This window comes from Anguilla rostrata, chromosome 2 (genome assembly GCF_018555375.3).
Source record: "Anguilla rostrata isolate EN2019 chromosome 2, ASM1855537v3, whole genome shotgun sequence".
Classification (NCBI taxonomy): Eukaryota; Metazoa; Chordata; class Actinopteri; order Anguilliformes; family Anguillidae; genus Anguilla; species Anguilla rostrata.
The window spans coordinates 46,495,167-46,514,107 of record NC_057934.1 but is presented as its reverse complement, the minus strand read 5'-3'; the positions used below and the strand labels follow the sequence as shown (position 1 = coordinate 46,514,107).

General features: G+C 38.0%; 2 protein-coding genes across 3 annotated transcripts; one reads left to right on the top strand and one right to left on the bottom strand.

Annotated features, from left to right (window-relative positions):
• The first annotated feature begins 489 nt into the window (after positions 1-489).
• smcr8b (Smith-Magenis syndrome chromosome region, candidate 8b) lies at positions 490-7,965 on the top strand. The gene is made up of 3 exons (XM_064322581.1): positions 490-916; positions 1,365-3,720; positions 5,116-7,965. The coding sequence occupies exons 2-3, from the start codon at positions 1,382-1,384 to the stop codon at positions 5,570-5,572; spliced, it is 2,796 nt and encodes a 931-aa protein (XP_064178651.1). The 5' UTR covers positions 490-916; positions 1,365-1,381; the 3' UTR covers positions 5,573-7,965.
• A 103-nt stretch (positions 7,966-8,068) lies between these two features.
• On the bottom strand, positions 8,069-17,489 carry zgc:112980 (uncharacterized protein LOC503706 homolog). Of its 2 annotated transcripts, XM_064322582.1 has the most exons (20): positions 17,330-17,489; positions 16,507-16,630; positions 16,112-16,235; positions 13,626-13,719; positions 13,317-13,467; positions 13,037-13,214; positions 12,825-12,950; positions 12,590-12,649; positions 11,572-11,694; positions 11,320-11,475; positions 11,020-11,073; positions 10,691-10,908; positions 10,518-10,597; positions 10,208-10,315; positions 10,041-10,112; positions 9,843-9,947; positions 9,482-9,603; positions 9,243-9,368; positions 8,990-9,038; positions 8,069-8,792 (listed from the first exon to the last, which is right to left on the bottom strand). In XM_064322582.1, exons 2-20 carry the CDS (start codon positions 16,616-16,618, stop codon positions 8,703-8,705), a joined length of 2,148 nt encoding a protein of 715 aa, XP_064178652.1. In that variant the 5' UTR covers positions 16,619-16,630; positions 17,330-17,489; the 3' UTR covers positions 8,069-8,702. The 2 variants fall into 2 exon arrangements, with proteins under 2 accessions (XP_064178652.1, XP_064178653.1); XM_064322583.1 differs by lacking the exon at positions 12,590-12,649.
• Between the last annotated feature and the right edge of the window lie 1,452 nt (positions 17,490-18,941).

The following is an 18,941-nucleotide window of genomic DNA, read 5'->3' as shown; positions in this document are numbered from 1 at the left end:
TACGGACTGCACCTTATATTGCTGCATATTATTTATACCATAAAGGCACTTTTTTCATTTTGACAAATGTTTCCATAGATTTGAATCAACCATACCATTTTGTTTCAAACGGCTCTCGGCAGGTCTACATCTGTGGGTTTCCGTTTGTTCTAATCTCTACAGCACTATTTTACAGAACCTCCGACGTGTGTAAAATTCCATTCATACGTGGGAATAGAAGCTGTAATCTCCTTGGTCATACTACAATAACAAACGTTAGATGAGCGTATATGGGACTTCTCCGCAATAGTCTTTCTTTGGTTCATAAAAGAGGAATAAAGGGAAAATAAGTTAAACAGCAAGTGTATTGCTAATTCTTGCTGAACTACAAACCTGTACATAACGATTGCTACCTTTGCTTAAAAAAGTAATACTAAAAATAAAACTACAAATTCAGCTGACAAATTTACCCCATGCCGCAAACGAAACGTGTCGTAAACCTTTAGCGAATTCGCTAAAACTACACTCCCCATGTGTCATCGGCGTTTTGTTTAAACCTAAATTTAATCGAATGTATTCGTCACCAGAGGTCATAAATGCAATGCACGTGAAGCACTTTCATTCAGTAAGAGTAGCTCACGCACATGAAGCTAAAGGACAGAGGAACGTAGACATATAACTACTTCCTTGTGTTTAAGCCAGTGAGTCCAGTTCTGTGCAGTGAGTCACACGGATAAAACATGGCTGGTCTTGTTTACTGGTCTTCAGTCGTGACACGACACGCACTATTTATGCTAGCTAAAATTCACCTGCTCTGATGTCTTCCGCCACTAACGGAACAGTGAACTTGAACCGGAGAGCAGCGAAGGATTTAACGTTGATCGCTGGACAAAGAACGGGATTCGGCGCCAGCTACCTAACTAGCTATCTACTCTTGGCAAGTGATTAAGCCGTTCCGTGTAATGACGTTATTTTTCGTTTGCATCTGTGTGAGCTAACCTTGCCAGCGAGTGTTGACATTCGTTGCTAGCTTCGAGGCTCGATTTCTGTCAGTTTACAACTTTATTTTGGAGAAGAAAAATAAATGAAATGGTATTGAATAGAGCACCCACGCGAGCACTTAGAAAAGTACATACAACTAATAATCGTGTAAGTTAATGCTTAAATATTCTTGTTACGTTTATTCAGTTAATTGAGCTACTGATGAAGCAATAATGTGACAGTAGTTCCCGTTGGCAATACTGGGAGCTGAGTCACCAAGTGAGTAGCTAATGTTAGTTAGCAGGTTGTGCAAATGCATTTTATAGCAGCTGATCGTTAGTGTAAGGACATGAAATCATACTGCAGGAATACTGGATGATAACGTTTTCTTACCACCTTTCTAGTCCGATAGTTTGGAAAGATGATTGGGTCCCCTGATGTGGTGGCTTTTACCAAAGAGGATGGTTTTGCGGAGGTGTATAAAGACCCCTGGATGATCCCAGAAGAGTTTTCTGTGCCTCTGTTTCCTCATTCTGGAAATGGTAATCCTTGGACAAAGACATCTTATGCTAAATTTACCAAGGATTTTATTTTGATTTCTGAGTTTTCTGAACAAGTTGGCCCGCAGCCTTTACTCACCATTCCAGATGAGTCAAAAGTTTGTGGCACCTTTGATCTGAACTATTTCTCCCTGCGGATCATGTCTGTGGACTATCAAGCCTCATGTGTTGGCCATCCTCCTGGCTGTGGCTATCCAAAGCTTAATTTTGTGGAGGACTCAAAAGTTGTACTTGGGGACTCAAAAGAAGGTGCTTTTGCATATGTCCACCACTTGACTCTTTATGACTTGGAGGCGCGTGGCTTCGTTAGACCTTTCTGCATGGCTTATATTTCAGCAGACGAAAGAAAGATCATGCAGCAATTTATAGAGCTATCATCTGAGTTTTCCAAAGCCTCGGAGTGTTTGAAAACTGGAAACCGGAAAGCTTTTGCTAATGAGCTAGAAAATAAACTAAAAGACTTGGAATATACCAGAAGTGTATTGCACAAGGAGACAGAACTGCAGAAAATGAGCAATGGCTGCTTTTCAACCCAAGCAATAGAGAAAGCTAATGAGTTGGCAAATGTTGAAAAATCTATTTATGAGCATAAAGATTTGTTAAAGCAGATCACATCCTACCCAAATAGAAAAATTAATGATCCTGAATTTCTGCCATATGAATCAGGCAGCCCTGTTGACTCAGCTGATCTAGGCCAGGAACCAACATTCAGGGAATTCAACTCTGAAGATCAGTCAGAGGATCACAGTATTAAACAAAGACCCTCTTACACCCCTCAGCTTGTAAAAGCAAAGTCAGCCAAATGTTTTGATAAGCGCTTGAAAACACTGGAAGAGCTCTGTGATTTATACTTCTTCCATCAAACAATGGATCAGCTCAGGTTAATCGAGAAGACGTTCCGAGGTGACCTGTGCTACATCTACACTAGTCAGATTGATCAGGCTTTGTTGAAAAAGCAGAAAATCACTAACTTCCTTTTTGAGGATAGTGAGTGGGAGGAAGAGGAAGCTGAGCAGCAATTCTGTGATGGGAAACAAACTATGACCAACAACCTACCTCCAGCTTCCATCCTGTCAGTTGAGCCATTGAGTCTGGATTCCTACACCTCATGTGTTGAGACTGTGCCTATTAAACTGGAGCCAGAAACTAATGAAGATAGGATTTATGGAAGAGAGCTGACTGAGTTCAGCCCCTGTGACCTCTTGCAAGACAATACTGATGAAGGTATTGATGCTGAAATGAAAGGCAGTCTAAGTAGTGGTGAAAGCATTGAGGTTCTGGGAACTGAGAAGTCTTTTAAAACTCAGGGACCAACAGTGAATTCAAACAGTGTGGCAAACCTTCAGCCATCTTATCCTGAAGTAGTTCGAAAGAAAATTTTCACCAGGAGGACTTACAGTGAGGACAGCATTGAAATACTGAGCACTTGTGAATCCATTATACCTGAGGACCTGCGACCATCCTACCCAAGTGCTATTTATGAAGAGGAACTCCCTGTGGAGAGTTGCACAGATGCTGTACACAGTCAGACATCAATGTTGAATCAAGCCCCAGGCATGCTGGATGAGTGCGTTGATGAATCAGGGTCTAACCTGCAGGTGGAGTCGACATGCTGCATTGGAAAAGAGGACCACATTTATAAGGGGTCCTCACCTGAGCTGGCACAAGAGTGTTGTGCTAATGGAGTGATGAAACAGGAGCCACAATCTGATGATCAGGGGGATCCTACTCTGCAGGCGGATTTTTCTCTTGATCAGGCGACCTTTTCTGAAGCCTCTCCTGCCGGGCTTCCTCTATATGAATTGAACCCAAACTGTCTCTCAGATGATGTCTCTAGAATGAACTGTGATGACCTCTCTGACAGCACCAGCTTCATGAGTGCCTCCACAAATTCTGATAGGACATATTCACCCTTTCTTTATGGAAATCCCATTACTGTGAAGCACAAGAAGAAGTTTGGGCAGAGTGCTTTGAGGTTCATCAGACAGTACCCCTTTGCCCAGCAAGCTGTTTTCTGCCTTCTGAGCGGCAGAACTCTAGTTGTGTTGGGAGCTGATGAAGGTACAGTGAGAAAGCTGGTTAATGCTTTGTCAATTTTCGTACCCAAAATTGGTAAGCACGGAGAAGCTGTAAAACAATGGCTTTCTTCACCATTCCAACTGACCGAGTTGCTGAACTGGAAGCTTATTGGCCTTCACAGGTAAGACTTTGATAGCAATGTATTAGAGATAAAAATCTAACCTAATTCTGCATTTCAGCACCAATTCATTTTACCTACTGTCTTTATCGTAGCTGTTCATTGTTAATGTTGGTCAGTGGTTTTAATTTTCACGTGCTTAAATGGCAAACATAATTTCACTTCTCATTTTCAGTTTCTACCACATGATTTACAGCTTTTGTTACACAGATAAGAACTAAGTCAGTAATATATAAAATTCAAGTCAAACCTCTACATCTGCTACTTCCACCGTTTAAGATGTATGAAAAGTGCCATCCTGTAGGTTTTCACTCTAACCTTAAGAAAGCATACCTCATTCAAAATCTGGAGAAGTATTCATGTTTATGACTTTGTCACATGTCCTTTGCATGTAATGACTGCTTGAAGTAGTTCTGTTTGTGAAGTCTTGTGCGGACAATAGTCACTGACATGTCCACGTCAGCTTCTGAAGAGTGTTTCTGATCTGTTTTACAGTATGCATTTGTACACTAGTAATTAAACCAGATCTGCATTAGTTACGATCAGGGCCACTGGGATAGAATGCTTCATTTTGCTCAGAGAAAACAATGCTTGGCTTCTGTAGTCATTTGCAGTTGTTCCACCGAGTTGACCTTTCATTTCACTTGACACAGCAGTAACCAAGATCCCACTGAGAGTGATGTCAGCGGCACCACACTGTGAAAGGGAGGGTGAAAGGGCTAATACTCAGAGGATATGAAATGTCTCATGAATTGCACTCATAGTGCAAAGAAACTTTAATCACCACCGGTCTGACCGATGTTGTCTCCTCACCAGCCACACCATCTGAAAAGAATAGATCTTAAGCTGAACAAGGCTATTAAAGCTGGAATTTTCCTGTGTTCAAATAATGATTACCACTATTGTTTCAGAAAGATGAAGCAGAGAAAAGCAATATTTGGTTTTATGTCTGTTGCAGTTGAAAGGACTCAAATCCATTTTCCTGAGATCATTTTTTAAAAATATTTTACTGTAGGAATATTATCCTTTTTCAAATATCTAAACAAAATATTCAGTTAATGTCATATGTATGAAAACGTTAGGAAAGTCCTGGAGATGTTACTGGTTTTTGTCCTGAATGTGATTGCACAATTTGCACAATTAATAACAGTATGAGCCTCAATATCCAGGGTCTGAATGTTGAAATACTGAGTACCACTACCTTCAGCTGTTGGTTACCTGTGTTTATTAAACCTAATAATTAGGTTGTCATATTATGTAGCTAGAGGTTTGGATGAAGGAAAAAATCTTGTCCGTTGCTGGCCGTGCCTTGTGAATGGCATGAAAAGGCCAGAATTGCCTCACCCTGAATTGTTTCCAGAATTTGAACCAGTCTTCTCCTTCTGTTTGGTTTGTCAGGGTGGCCTCTCCAGCAGGTTCTAGCATGGTGCACTCCCTGAGCCGCTATAGTCGCTATATCAGCGTTCTGGACATTGACCACAAGACACTGCGCTGCCCACCGTACAAGGGCTCTTTGATTGGGAAAATGGTCGACCACCATACTCAGATCAAGCGCGGGAGCACCTACTTCATGCATGTGCAGAGTATGCAAACACAGCTGTGTTCCAAGGCTTTCCTCTACACCTTCTGCCATCATCTCCACCTTCCCATAAGCGCAGATGAAGACCAAGACGCTGTGGCATCACGAAGGACCAACTTTCTGCACCACCAGTTGCGCTACGGTGAGGATGACTGCAGAATTATGCAGTTTCTGTCTGAGCTCATCAAACACCATTACCTGCATGGTTCCAGCAAGGGGGGCACCCTGCCTGTTTTCAGCTTTAACTATACCACCAGCTTTTTGCACAAACCTTAGGTGTGAATGTTGCATGCTGTATCAGATTATTTCACTGGCTCCTGAACAATTCTGGGTTCCTTTCCATTCTTACTGTGGTAGGAAATGGAAATGAAGAAAAACAATGAATGTAAATTCTTTTTTTTTTTTCAAGTGATTAACTATGGTGTGTTGTCATAAGTGTTGACTGAGTGGTGCATTTGCTGTTGAATGTGGTTTACTCTTGTATTTTTTGATCTCTAAAGTGCTATTTATTATTGATGTAATTCCCCAGCCTTATTCTTGAAAACAGCCATGGACATATATACTGTTGAGCAGAAATGAGTATCTTCCAGAAGGGTACTGCAGCTGAAAGACTAATTACCAAAATGTCTTGCTAGTATGACGGATGAAGTCAAAGTGTACCTGCAAGTAATTATCCTTACAGTGCCATACTGATCCGTTTTGTAAAAATAAAAACATTACATACTGAACACATTATGCCAATGCATCTTGGTCTCAGTTGTTTTATCAAACCAGATTTGCTGAGAGCTGAAAATGGCCAAGTAACCTCACCAGTTCAATCAGTGCACCTGGGTGGGTAACATTTAATACATTTTTCTCATCAATTAACTACTTTGAGATACTATGTAAAATGATTGTTATTGATCAGCAGATCACTGAAAAACTGTGCCAATTTCTTTTTCTTCCTTTTTTTGAATTTCAATTATTTTTTTGCCTTTTTCAGGAATTCAGACTGTTTTTATGCATTGTACTTTTGTGGTTCTGTGCTAGATTGGTTAATGGTGTTAATATTGGAAAAGTTTTAATTCATGAGTAACATTTCAATTACAAAATGACAATTTTTCTTTGAATACAAACGAGCAGACATTTTCTTTTAGGAAAAAAACTAATGAAAATGGCAGATAAAGTGAAATGAGACCATGATCAATAGTACAGGTGGTAGTGTGTCACAATAAACAGAGTAAATCCGGAATTGTCAATCTATGCTTCATAAATTTTTTAAGATAAAAATGAGGACGAATGCCAGTGCCCTCCTAGATAAATATACTGAAATAAAGAAAATGAATCATATCTGACTTGGGTTAATTACATTTTGAACCCTTCTTATTTAGATGCAATTGAATCAGGTGGGGCTCTGAATATGCATGTTATGATAAAATGGTGTAAAATGATGCATATGATATTGCATGTTTCAAGGATTATTATTTGTCATCAACCTTTGTGCTAAATGGAAAGTGTTGTGGATCAGTCTGCAAATAATTGTTAGAATACACTTGTCCAAATCTTCTACTATGTGAAAGTAATATGGGTGTCAGTATGGTAGGGATATGTTATTGGTTTACAGAACTAGAAATGGTCCAGTTAATTCCAATTATTAATCAGTCTAATTGGTGATGTTCTTAAAGTGTTCCTGCTCTATATTTGAACTGCAAAACAGAAATAGTATTTTATGAGCTGTTGCAATGGCAAAAAAGGGTAACTGTCTCTGAAATCCAAGTGATTGTAGCCACTCATCACTAGTCCAAGTTCCTTGGCCTCTTCTGCAGATATGAAATATCTTTGTGTATTAAACATCTTAACTGGTGTTTTTTCATGCTTACAAAACTTAAGGTAACTGAAGTGTGAGCCCTCTGAAATGAATTGCAGCACAAATGTAAACTCAAGAGCTAATTCTTGACCTACATACTTTAAACGTTTAGAATTTGTGCACCCCACAAAGTGTCAATTGTGGAGATGTAATTCAGTGTGTTGTATCAAACATTTGGAAATTTGTAGATGAATTTCATACTGGGAATAACAGGATCCCTGCCAGGATTGCTGGATATTTTTTGTTCTTCCTCTGGTAAATTTCCATAAAGCTGCTAGATATTGAAATAAGATTGTTCAAACAACCCATATATAATTTTTGGGGGAGGATTTTTGTATGGGATTGAATTTGTGTTTGGATGTCTTTCAGCTAAAGCCTTACTGTTATACCTGGCAGATTACTTCAATACCCATGTATACAGTGCATTTACTTCAAACACTGACTGTACACTTTTTCCTACCCAAATCCATTTGCAGTAAACAAAAAATAAATTAAAAATATCCTGTCCTGACAGAGTATATTTCTACAGGTTTTCTGGACATTTCGATACTTTATGTAACCTAGTGTCGGATTCACACAGCCTTTGTGTGTGACCATGGGCAGGATGTAACGGGCTTTATCCTGCTGTGTTATCAATGATGGTATAACTGGGTTTTTAAAAAACTGCTATGTGTTTATTTTTGAATGTTAGCCAATGTCTGCATTTGATTTTGCACAGGAATGTTTGGTGGTTCGGAGATTTTTGTTTTATTAGAATTTGCTTTTGTATGTTTTGAGTTGTAAACACCAGAATTTAATATATTTAATAAAATGTCAAATCTGACCCAACCTGTCAACTGTATTACTTGCCCATGTGATTTATAAAGTCTTTCATTTCTTTAAATTAATATTTTTATTTTGTCAAAGACCTTACGTATAACTGCCAGTAGTTTTTGGTCACATATTATTTAATAGTTTTTACAATGCAATTAATTCACAATGCAATTTCACCAAATGCAACAATATGCCACAAATAGCTTTAGAAAAAATGTGCAGGCATTAAAGTATTAAAGAAAAGAAACAAAAGTTTAAAAATATGTATAGTCCTAGTTCACAAAAAAGTGAACTATTGTCATGGTTCCAGGTTTATTATTAATCTCAATGCAATGTTAAAGGAAATAAACTAAAACTATACAATTCCCCATACTTAATGAATACGTTGTTCAACAGAAAGCACTCAATGTTCCATAACACTGAAATCACAACAGTGATTGCAACAAAAATGCAACATCAATATGGTTGCAGTTATTCAATGCAAGTTGCAAAAATGTCAACATTCAAACAACTTTGGCCCATATTCAATAAACATACATCCTTAACTTTGACTTACAAGTAAATGTAAGAGTTGCACCTTTTCTTGATACACTCAGTTATTGCTGAACTTCAAAGGAAAACTCAATTGTCGGCCAAAGTTAAGGGCAAATTGATTGATTGAATGGAAGCCTTTTTAAAAGATTGAATGTGCTTTTAAAAAAAAAAAGTAAAAATGAGTCATTCCATCTTATTCCATTGGATGCTGTTTTACTGCAACTGTGGGGGACATGCATTTATACTTTTCTTCATCCTGATGAGCTCAAGGAACCTGCGTTTATCAGGCATAAGATCAAGCTCCTATGGAAAAAAAAAAGCACAGCAACAGTGAAATGCAGAACGAACAATGATCTGTAAATATGCCTCAATTTTCAGTGTCATGCATTAATGGGTATGGAGAGGGGGCTTAAAAGAATACCATCAATTAGCTGCGTACCAGTCTAAAGTGTAAAATGAAAAGGAGACTAAGTTTCAGACAGAGCATGTAAAACACTTACATATTGTTGTAGGAAGCATCTGAGGTAGTACTGCCATGGGAAATCATGCCTAGACATTTATGAAAACGGAATGATAAAAACAGCCAATATAAATAGGTGACATAAGTATCTGTTCAGTGCCGGCAGGGAACAGTAGCTACACATACAGATATCAAATTCCTCAGAAAAGCACAATTTCAATAAACAAGGTATTTTTTTATTTTATTCTTACATATAAAAACGGATCTCATGGAATAAAATGTAAAAGACGTACTCATTCCAATGATTTAAAAGGTCATCAAGGATTTGATGGTTGACTGAAAATAAAAGTGGACGTTTGTCCAGCAAGTAGAAGAAGAAGAAGTCTGCGATGAGGGTATGCTCCGACATGTCCCTTTTTCTGCAGAAGAAATTCCAGTGATTATTTCATCGACACCTGAAATTCCCCAGCTGATATGCAACAGTTCAGGACAGTAGTATGAACCTTAATATGTTTGTTGGATGTTTAGTTACCGGTAGGTGTGTACATGCTTTTCCCTGTACAGTTCTTCCAAAAGTGTATTAATGAACACCTGCAGGATGTCAGGCCTGGCACTGAGGCTATGGAAGAACCACTTCAGGGCCCATGCATTTGCCTAGAGAAAAAGACAAGGTACCTTGCATTCACGCTTATAAATTGATACTTGTATAGCAGTGTGTTGAGACACACTGCAAATTGATTATTTGAGATGCATTCAATACGGCACAATAAAGCATGTTTGTTCGCTTTTACTTCAGTCTTCATACCCTGCAGTAAGAAAAACTGCAGTAACAGCGATGTTAAAAGTTAAACTGAAGTCACTGAGCAGGACATGCTGCCACGCAATGGCCTCACCTTGAAAGCTATGACGATGTTGAGGATATTAATCATGCCACTGTGGAAAATCCTTTGCACTAGGGACTGTGTGACTAGCAACAGAAGAGCCTGGTCTGGAAACCTCTGCATTAAGAAAAGAAAATAATTGCACAAAACAGTGAAAATGCCAGGTCTTCTCAAAATAATTCAGCACAACCCCATGATTACCAAACTTACATATTGAAATGATTTTGGAATTTGGATTTGTGATCCATCTTTGAGAATGGCTGTTGCCATGTCCCTTGCCTTCTAAAAAATGAAAAGGTACATATTATCAGCACTAATGTTGTTTAAGGTCATGAAATGTCATTCATTTTAGAGGAGGAAAAAAAAACTGAATTTACCATCTGAAATTCAATGTCAGGCACAGGGTACGAGGCACATGTAAGAGAGCCATCTTCAGCCATTACTGGACAGCACGCCGCACTGATCAGGTTCACCCACGGCTCTGACTGCAAACACGTGTTTAATGTTAAACTGGGAAAATTATCATGAACACAGCTTACATTTGGATGTTTTTTTTAAATTTTTTTTTTAATCAAACATTTAACACGTGACAGTGGTCTAGACCCAAATGCTAGAGCACTGTATCATCGATTAAACAGAGACCCAGAAACCTAAAAGTAGTCTGTGCCTGAACACTTGTATACTTACATCCATAAACACTGCTGTGTTGCAACTCAAAATCCTCAAAGCACACTTAATAATCTCAGATGTCTTTGGAAGACTGGCATCTATAAAAACCAAAACAAAAAATGATTGAGACAAGTCTTTCCAATAAACAGAAAATAGAGGCAGGACAAACACAGTTCAAATTTGGATATGACCTTTGACAGTCTCCCACTCTGTTGACAGAAAAGGATCTTTTCCAACTGGCATTTTTCCTGTGGTGAGGATCCTCAAGTAAATGGCAAACTGGTTGGGAGTCAGTCGACAAGCACTGCAGCACATCTCTGATGTTGGACTGAAAAAACTCTGTAATGCTGTATGGTAGTCGCCAGCCTTGCACAAGAAAAAGGGGACGTGGTCTCTCATACTCTGTATACTGAGGGGAAAAAAGGAACTGAATTATCAAATGCAAAGAAAATATTACATTTGTACATCTTTCCTCAGAAAATTAAAATGGTGGGGAAAATGATATTAAAAATGGACTCACAGCATTTTGTTGTCGCTCCTCACAACCTTGAGATACCTTGCCAGCTCCCTGTACCTGAAAGATGAAAATTCTTTTTATGAGGTCCCAGTTGTTTTTTTATGGATACTAAAGCACCAGAGACTGTTTTTGATCATTACAGAAAGACAATCAGGAGGTTGACGTCACAATTCAAATGGTTGACCCCAGATGACCAAATCTCATTTAAGGCAAAAAGCGAACCTTCAATGTTAAGTACCAAATGTCAAATTCAGTTTTACATGTTCTCTCTCATTTCAATGACAATAGTAAAATATTTCACACCTTTTTTGCTCCTTCAGTTTCTCCACACGTGCCTGTACAGCAACCACTGGTTCAAAAAGGACTTCTCTCTTCCCTCTTAGGACTCGCTCTCCTGTGATGTTCTGCCCTTTTAGCACAGCCACCAGCAGAGGATCGTCCCACTGGAGCACATTCAGACTGAAACACAGGTCCATCAACCTCGTTTAGCATCAATAAAACTATTCTGAAAATATTTTACATGGGAAAACCCAGAGGCACCAAACTGTCACCCACCGACCGCTCAGCCATCTGCATTTCACCGGCAGTGGGAGTGACTGAAAGAAGTTTTGCAGTTTCTTTGAGAACGAAGCACTGAAGTCACCAACCACCATCAAGTTCCTCAGAGCATTTGTCACCCTACAACAGAAACACTCAGGAATAAAATCACGGAGCAGCAACATCACCCATTACCATATAGCACCGATAACAGCCTTACTACCTATACTAGCAGTGCAAACAATGCACACCCTTCCAATCCTTAACGTAGTTACTTCATAGCGTAGTAACAATTTAATTATTATATGACGAGGGAAAATCAAGCTATGCTAAAGGCATGTGGGTAAAAGACAACAGGTGCTGGCACAAAACCGGCACAGCTGCTGCGGCTGAACTCCAGTGACCATTTATAATAAAGAGGTAATCTTGCTGGTGCAACAGACACATAGGATGTTAATAATTATGAAGGTAAAATAATGCTATTTTTTACAGTAATTGATTTTCACAATAAGAAGTATCATTTTAAAAGTACTCCTTTGTATTTTACTCATTTCTACATGCAGTACATTGTTCTGTACACTGTATGGGAATAGGAAAACTTAAATGAATCGCCAGATACCCCTTTGGAAAACATTAAATCAGCACAAGAGAAAATGTGAGATATCATTATTTCTTAATAAGCAAGAATTTTCTATTACATTTAAGACATTTGGTTGTTGGCATCATCTGATATACCACCACCACTGTACATAGTATATAACCATGTATGAGAGTAACTTTTTTAACAATTAAAACAATTTTGTTGACAATAAATTTACTAAATCAATAGTATTTCTTGTCATTGGTTACTTTTGCGGCTAATATATTTCTTTTTTGCAATTTTACTAATCGATAAAAAAAGGATTGCCTATATTCCATTAAAGCACGCATCTCCAACATGAAAGGATTAGCAACAAATTATTGTGAAATAATGAGCCAATTCATGATAAAGTACATGCACATTTAAAACCATTTTACCAATTTTTTAACACTTTACCTTGTCAATAATACAGGAATGGCATCAGAAACGTATGCTTTTGGATCTGTATTTGGGATGCTGTAGAGAGATAATTCAGAATTGTGTTTGTGCATGAGTTTTTTATTTTAATAAAAGCAATAACATACTTTATAGTAAGCTGGAACAATATCCAGTGTAAAGCAGCCATAATCCACCTTGACTATGTCTAATGTACAATCCTAAAGCTTTGACAGTAGAAAGAGAAAGCATGTACCCTGTTGGTTGCGTATGAACAATAAAATTTTTGGCAGCTCCAAGCAACATCACTGCAGCGGTTCTGGGCTTCTCTTTGTCAGCTTTATCCAGGAACTCAGACACAAGATTGTATACTCTGGAGTAGCTGAAGGAAAGAAGATATTGTAGTGAATAAATCTTACAGAGTAGAGACATTATCAAACTGAAATATGTGACAAATGATTCTCTTACTCGTAGAGCATCACATCCACGTGTCTGGTTTTGCATTTTTTGCATCCTGCAGTGAACGAATTGGCTGCATGGCAATAGCAGCCACAACTGACAATATCTGATAACGATGTCTTCACTCCCTTCAAAAATGTGCAATACTCCACTTTCAAAACTTCTTCAAACCTCAGTAGAACAGACTCTGAATATTGGAGAGAAAAAAAATAACACAGGACTATCACAAAGTTCTATCATCGCATTACAACAAATTATTAAAATTGTGGAATAACTTGATTAAGTATACCAGCACGTCTCAGTTCTGCATCTACCTCCAGAAGATCAAAATTAAAAACATGAAGGTATCCAAGAACAGCTTTATCCCTCTGGTCCTTCCAGAACACACTTCGTTTATGAGCATTGCAATGGCAGATTCCAGAGGTGCTCCACAACATACACTAAAAAATAAAATAACAGTCATTGACCATTTCAATAATTCACAGAGACTGTAACAAATCAATACTGTATACTGTAAACAAACTACTGACAAATGGCTCCTGTAGCAGAACAATTTCTTTCAATGTTGGCATTACAACTCAGTTTTACTTGCCCTTACCTCTGATGCCAACTTATCACAGATATAACAGAAACACTGCTCACAGAAAGCCTTGTTGTTGTCAACTGGATTACTGGTGTTGTTCTCCATTGGACTTGAAAGCAAACAGAATGAAATTATTTAAATATTTAACACACAGCAAACACACAGAAGTCAAACACTGCATTTTCCCCAGTTAATTTACTTTCCAAGGATTTGAATATAATTTCAATTTTAGTGTTTTCAATTGGCCAGCCAGTTTTCAAACGGTGGTTATGGGGGTATTCAGGCATCATAGCTTAAAGCAAGAAAACTCCAAAAACCTACCAGTGCAGCAATGTTGTTTCCAGAGGTTGTATAAATGACCAGATGAATTCTATAGCACTCACATATATAATTATGAACGTTTGTTTTTACTGTACATTGTATTGATACTTTTTTCCTACTCAGTACTCAAGCAGCTTAACCCCATGGACCTGAACAGTAATGTTGATGCCATACCATAATTTCTGCAGCCTGCAGCAGTCTTAGGCTCTATGTGTCAAAGGAAATTAGTCCCAAATTAAAATAAGATTAAAGTTGCTTTGGAATTACATGAAGTTTATTTTTTTGGTTTAGTCAACAAACCATGAATGCCATCATACTAGCCACTGAAAAACCAGCTGACCATCTACACAACTTAAAATTCAAAGAAGAAAATATGAAGTTCTGGGTTATGGATAGTAGGGATTTGCATATGGATGTTTTTCAGTGCTGGGGTAACCAGGGAATTTTGACAGAGTACTCCAGTGCTCTTTGGTAGTTGGAATACTGACAATTGTATTTATCCATATTTGAAATGAAGCGAGGGGGGGCGACAAACATGTCGACCAGGGGCGGGGGGGTAATCTGTATTCTTTCTCCACTGTTTTTAATAATGCACGCGTCACTGTGTGGACAAACGCATCATCACACTTGTTTTATTGTGCACACCAAATTACCATTTTTCCATTTCCTGTTTAGTGATGACTTTTCCAGTCAATATTATTTCTGGAATTTCTTTTGAATTACAGGGCTAGTGGCTTGGAAATCTATGGAGACATGATTTGGGAGGGGGTATTCCCTCCCAGCCCAAATTTTGCCAATTCATTCTAAAATATTTCATCCTGGTGACTGTGGTGGGTGCGTTGGGGGGAAAGATATGACTTTGGGAATGACTTTATGTGGACAATGGACATTTTACACTGTAGAGGGTGTTAATACCCAAGAGATAAAACAGGTAGCACATCTTCAGTCCCACTAGTGGTTTACATTAGAATCTAGTTAGCAACCAAATCACAGCAAGAATACATTTCGGGTTACCAAGTTAAAAGAATAATCCAAATGTACAGTAAGGTTACACCGTATGGAGGGAATGCAGGGTAACTGGCGCTTGAAAAGCAGTGGTCTTGTTAACACAGGATTCATAAACTCAGACATTCCAAGGCCTTTTTTAGGATTAGGCTACAACTGGTGATGACCCAGACTTTAACCACAACAAAATAAATTACTCTTGTTTCTTTGAGCCAATTGTCTTTCAGTGTCTGACATTTGTGATGTCTATTGACCACAGTATTTACACAGCCATTTGTAACATCGCAAGATTCAGAGAATGCGTTTCATGTGAACGAAAAGTTGAAAATGAGATGTCGCTCTCTAGGTAGCTTGCTCAACATGAGTAAAATAAAGCAGAAATTGTACCAAGGATTTTTAAATATTGGTCCTTGCATTTTGAAAAAGTTGTTTAGATCAGAATGCCAAAAACAATATTTTTATCGTATTTAGTCCTGCCATTTCATCCCGCTTCTGTTACAAATGTCACAAAAGTATGAACAAAATAATTTTGTTATTATTGTAAGTAGGCATATTATAGCAACAACAAAATTCAGAACACAAGTAATTCAATGTAAAATGCAAATTTTCAAATGCCCTGCGTTCTAAAGACACAGCATTCCATGGGCTAACAGGACTACTGGAAAGGGAAAGTAGTGCTATCTGATGATTGATATGTTGGCTAAAGGATAGACAGCTACATCATTTTCTCCTGATAAATTTAGAAGATAAAATGGTCTGTATGTAAATATAAGACTATAAATATGAAACTACTTTCACACATGTCTTTCTAATAAAAAGTTGTTATTTCACTGGAAAATAAAGAGCACGCTTTTTAATGTTAATGCCTAGTCCCAGTCCTACTGGTTTAAAGTCACAACTGCTTTTGAAATGCATACTACAAAGAAAGGATTCTAGAAGCCAGCAGTATTACCCACACAACAAACCTTAATTTACTTTGAAACTTATGCCAGATGTACATTTTATTTTGTTCTAAGCAGACATTGCATACATTTAACTAAGTACATACTTAATCATCAGTATACTCTGCCAACAGTGCACATGCACTGCATCTTTTTGTCCTTGTCGCTATGTCATGGCTTTGCAAATACATTGGTCTGTGAATATTTAAACACACTCCTTTGAGTCAAACTCACTTGAAAAGATGGATACTGCAGTCATATCTGGCATGTGGCATGACAGCTGCCTTTTTGGAGAAAGTTACTGCCAAGTCTTCATCCACAATCTCACTAGTATTGTCATCCTCTGGTGTTGGGTTATCTTGCAAAATAAAACAAAATCCCACACATTTTTCTAAAAGGTGCAAAAAAATGCTAACCGAATAAAGCAAGCCTGCACACAACCATATAGTTGATTATGTTTGGTACACTAGCATCTTTATCAGGAATTTCTCTCAACAATAATTACAGAAAGCTTGTCCGCTGGTTAAAATATTACAATCAATGCTCCATAACCTAAACACTCAACCTTAAAATCGCTGGCGCAGCTTAAAATATTGATATGCCGAGGGGAACATGATTTAAAACTTTACCTCCATTCTTGGCAAATTCATCCACGATCAACACAGAAGATTCGTCCGAAGGCAGTGTAGTACAATCATCCTCCTCATCACTGACAATAATAATGATGTTTTCTTGGTCCATCTTTATGGGACACTAAACGTCAAATTAAGGGGAATAAAAGCAAAAAGTTATTAAATAACTTAAAACTCATAGTTAATGTTATGTTGCAGGGTGGTCTTCTAAATCATTTTTCTTCGTGGGTTTCCTTAGTTTTCCTTTAGTCCAGACAGTCATTTTGATACCCATGTAATGTATGATAGCTGACTATTAGATGACTAGCTGAAACTGTCTGCAAAGAATACTGGCAAATTTTTGTGTTAAGGCTTAAGAACGGTAACTAAATGACCACAAAAGCCATCGTAACGTAACGTTAGAATAACTTCCAAATAAGCCAATCATCACATAACTAAACAGAGTGCCCCACTGTCCCTGTGACAAAATGGAAGGAAAGGCCTCATCAAAACTAATTTCCCTTAACCGGTGAAACACAAATGCGTGTTTTTCAACTCAGGAACTATTCTACGTCGCTGAAGAATCACAGTGTAGCTAACTAAGCCACAGGTGCGCTGCGCACAAAATCTGTGAAAACATATAAATAGCCGAAAAGTGAGGTACATTTCCACTCTACTGGTGCTAACTGTGCGGCTATTCGGTTAGCCAAGTGGTCAGCTGTGCCACTACGTCGACTTTAGGGTACTGTTCTCAAGTCTGCATACTTTCGGAAATACTTCTTATTCGCTGACAAGCAGCTGTCTTCCATGCATTTTAGTGTTAGATAGGAAAGCCGTTTACCTTTCACCAATCATTGACCGAAGGAGTGAGACTGCCAGCTCGCAAGTTTCCTTAATTCAACTACCAAAATTATCTTCCTTTAATTTTAGCGCCGTTGCCGCTACATACGTCATGAACCATAGAGTGCAATTTAAACGAGACAGGAAATGACCCCTTCCTGTAAGCTGGAGCTGTGAAGTCCCGGAAATAAGACAGTAACGTGCGTGTTGAGGGCAAAACATTAAAGTGAATGGTGAATATCATAATTTTAAGGCAAAATAAAACTTCCCTGACGGTATTTTGAAAATCGATTAGCGACCATTACGTTACATATGAAAAGCAGATGTAAAATATATAATATGTAATAAAATATGAAATGAATATTTCCCCAAACATTTTACTTGAGAAGATGGGAAGTGAGGTGACCTTTTTATGGGCTCCAGACTACAAGGGAATAAAAGGAAATTAAATGGCAAATAAAGTTGCCACGTCAGATCTACAGTCAGAAAAGTATATCCAAGTCAGTATATCTTTTGGGAAAATGGAATATAGTAGTGCAATTACAGAGTATGGAGAAGGAGTGGCAAAGGCAATGGGAAACAGATAGGAGAGAGGGACACTCTTATGCAATATAAACATCCATCAAGAAAGGATCTGTTTATTATGGGAGAGATCGAAATTAAGTGAAATTATTTATATTGAGAATGGGCCATTTTGGGTTGGGGAGTGGGTTGAAAACTACTGGGAAAGAGTCAAGACCGTGATGGACTATGATGTGGTAGTCGAGTGTGGTAGTCTGTAAACAGTAAAGCATGTTTTGTTAGATTGTAATAATCTCAGAACTAAGCATGTCTTCGTTTTCCATTAAAACATTGCTCAATTGGGAAGGAAAGAATAGCCAGACAATCCAGAAAGGGATTCTGAAGTTTTTACGCTCTACAGGGCTGTATCCTAGGATGCAATGTGGTCATCATTCTGGATCTGAACAGTGTATGGCAGTATTGTACTATCAGGTGCATATTCTGCCACAAATATAAAAGGAAAGAGGAAGAAGAAGAAACAACAGACGATGGTGCATTATGGAAGAGAGGGGAAAATATCAACCATATGGCAAAACACTACTAAATTCTATAGATAAAGTAGATCAGTGGTCCTTGGAGTGGGGCTTTGGATTCTCTGTAGAAAAAAACAAAGATTGTATTTTTCTCATGGAGGAAAATCACAGAGGATTATAAACTTTAAATATATAGAAGATATTTGGAAAGGGTTAATGTTTTTAGATTCCTGTTGGTCTGGTTTCATGCCAGGCTCACATGGAGTATCTACATTGAAAAAGTAATTACTAAATGTAAGAACGTTTTTAATGTTATGAGATGTGTAGCTGGCACGGAATTGGAAGCTGACAGATCACCATTGAAGTCAATAAGCTTAATTAGGTCAGTTTTGGATTATGGGTGTATAACATATGGTTCAGCTTCAAAATCAGTGCTGAAAAAACTTGACCTTAAAAGGAAAGTGAAGAGTGTTTTATCTAGACTTGGTCACACAGGATTACATAGCACATTGTATGCTGTCAATAAGCACAACTCAGGTAAGTGTGATTTCTGTGGAGAAGTAAAAACTGTTTTCAATG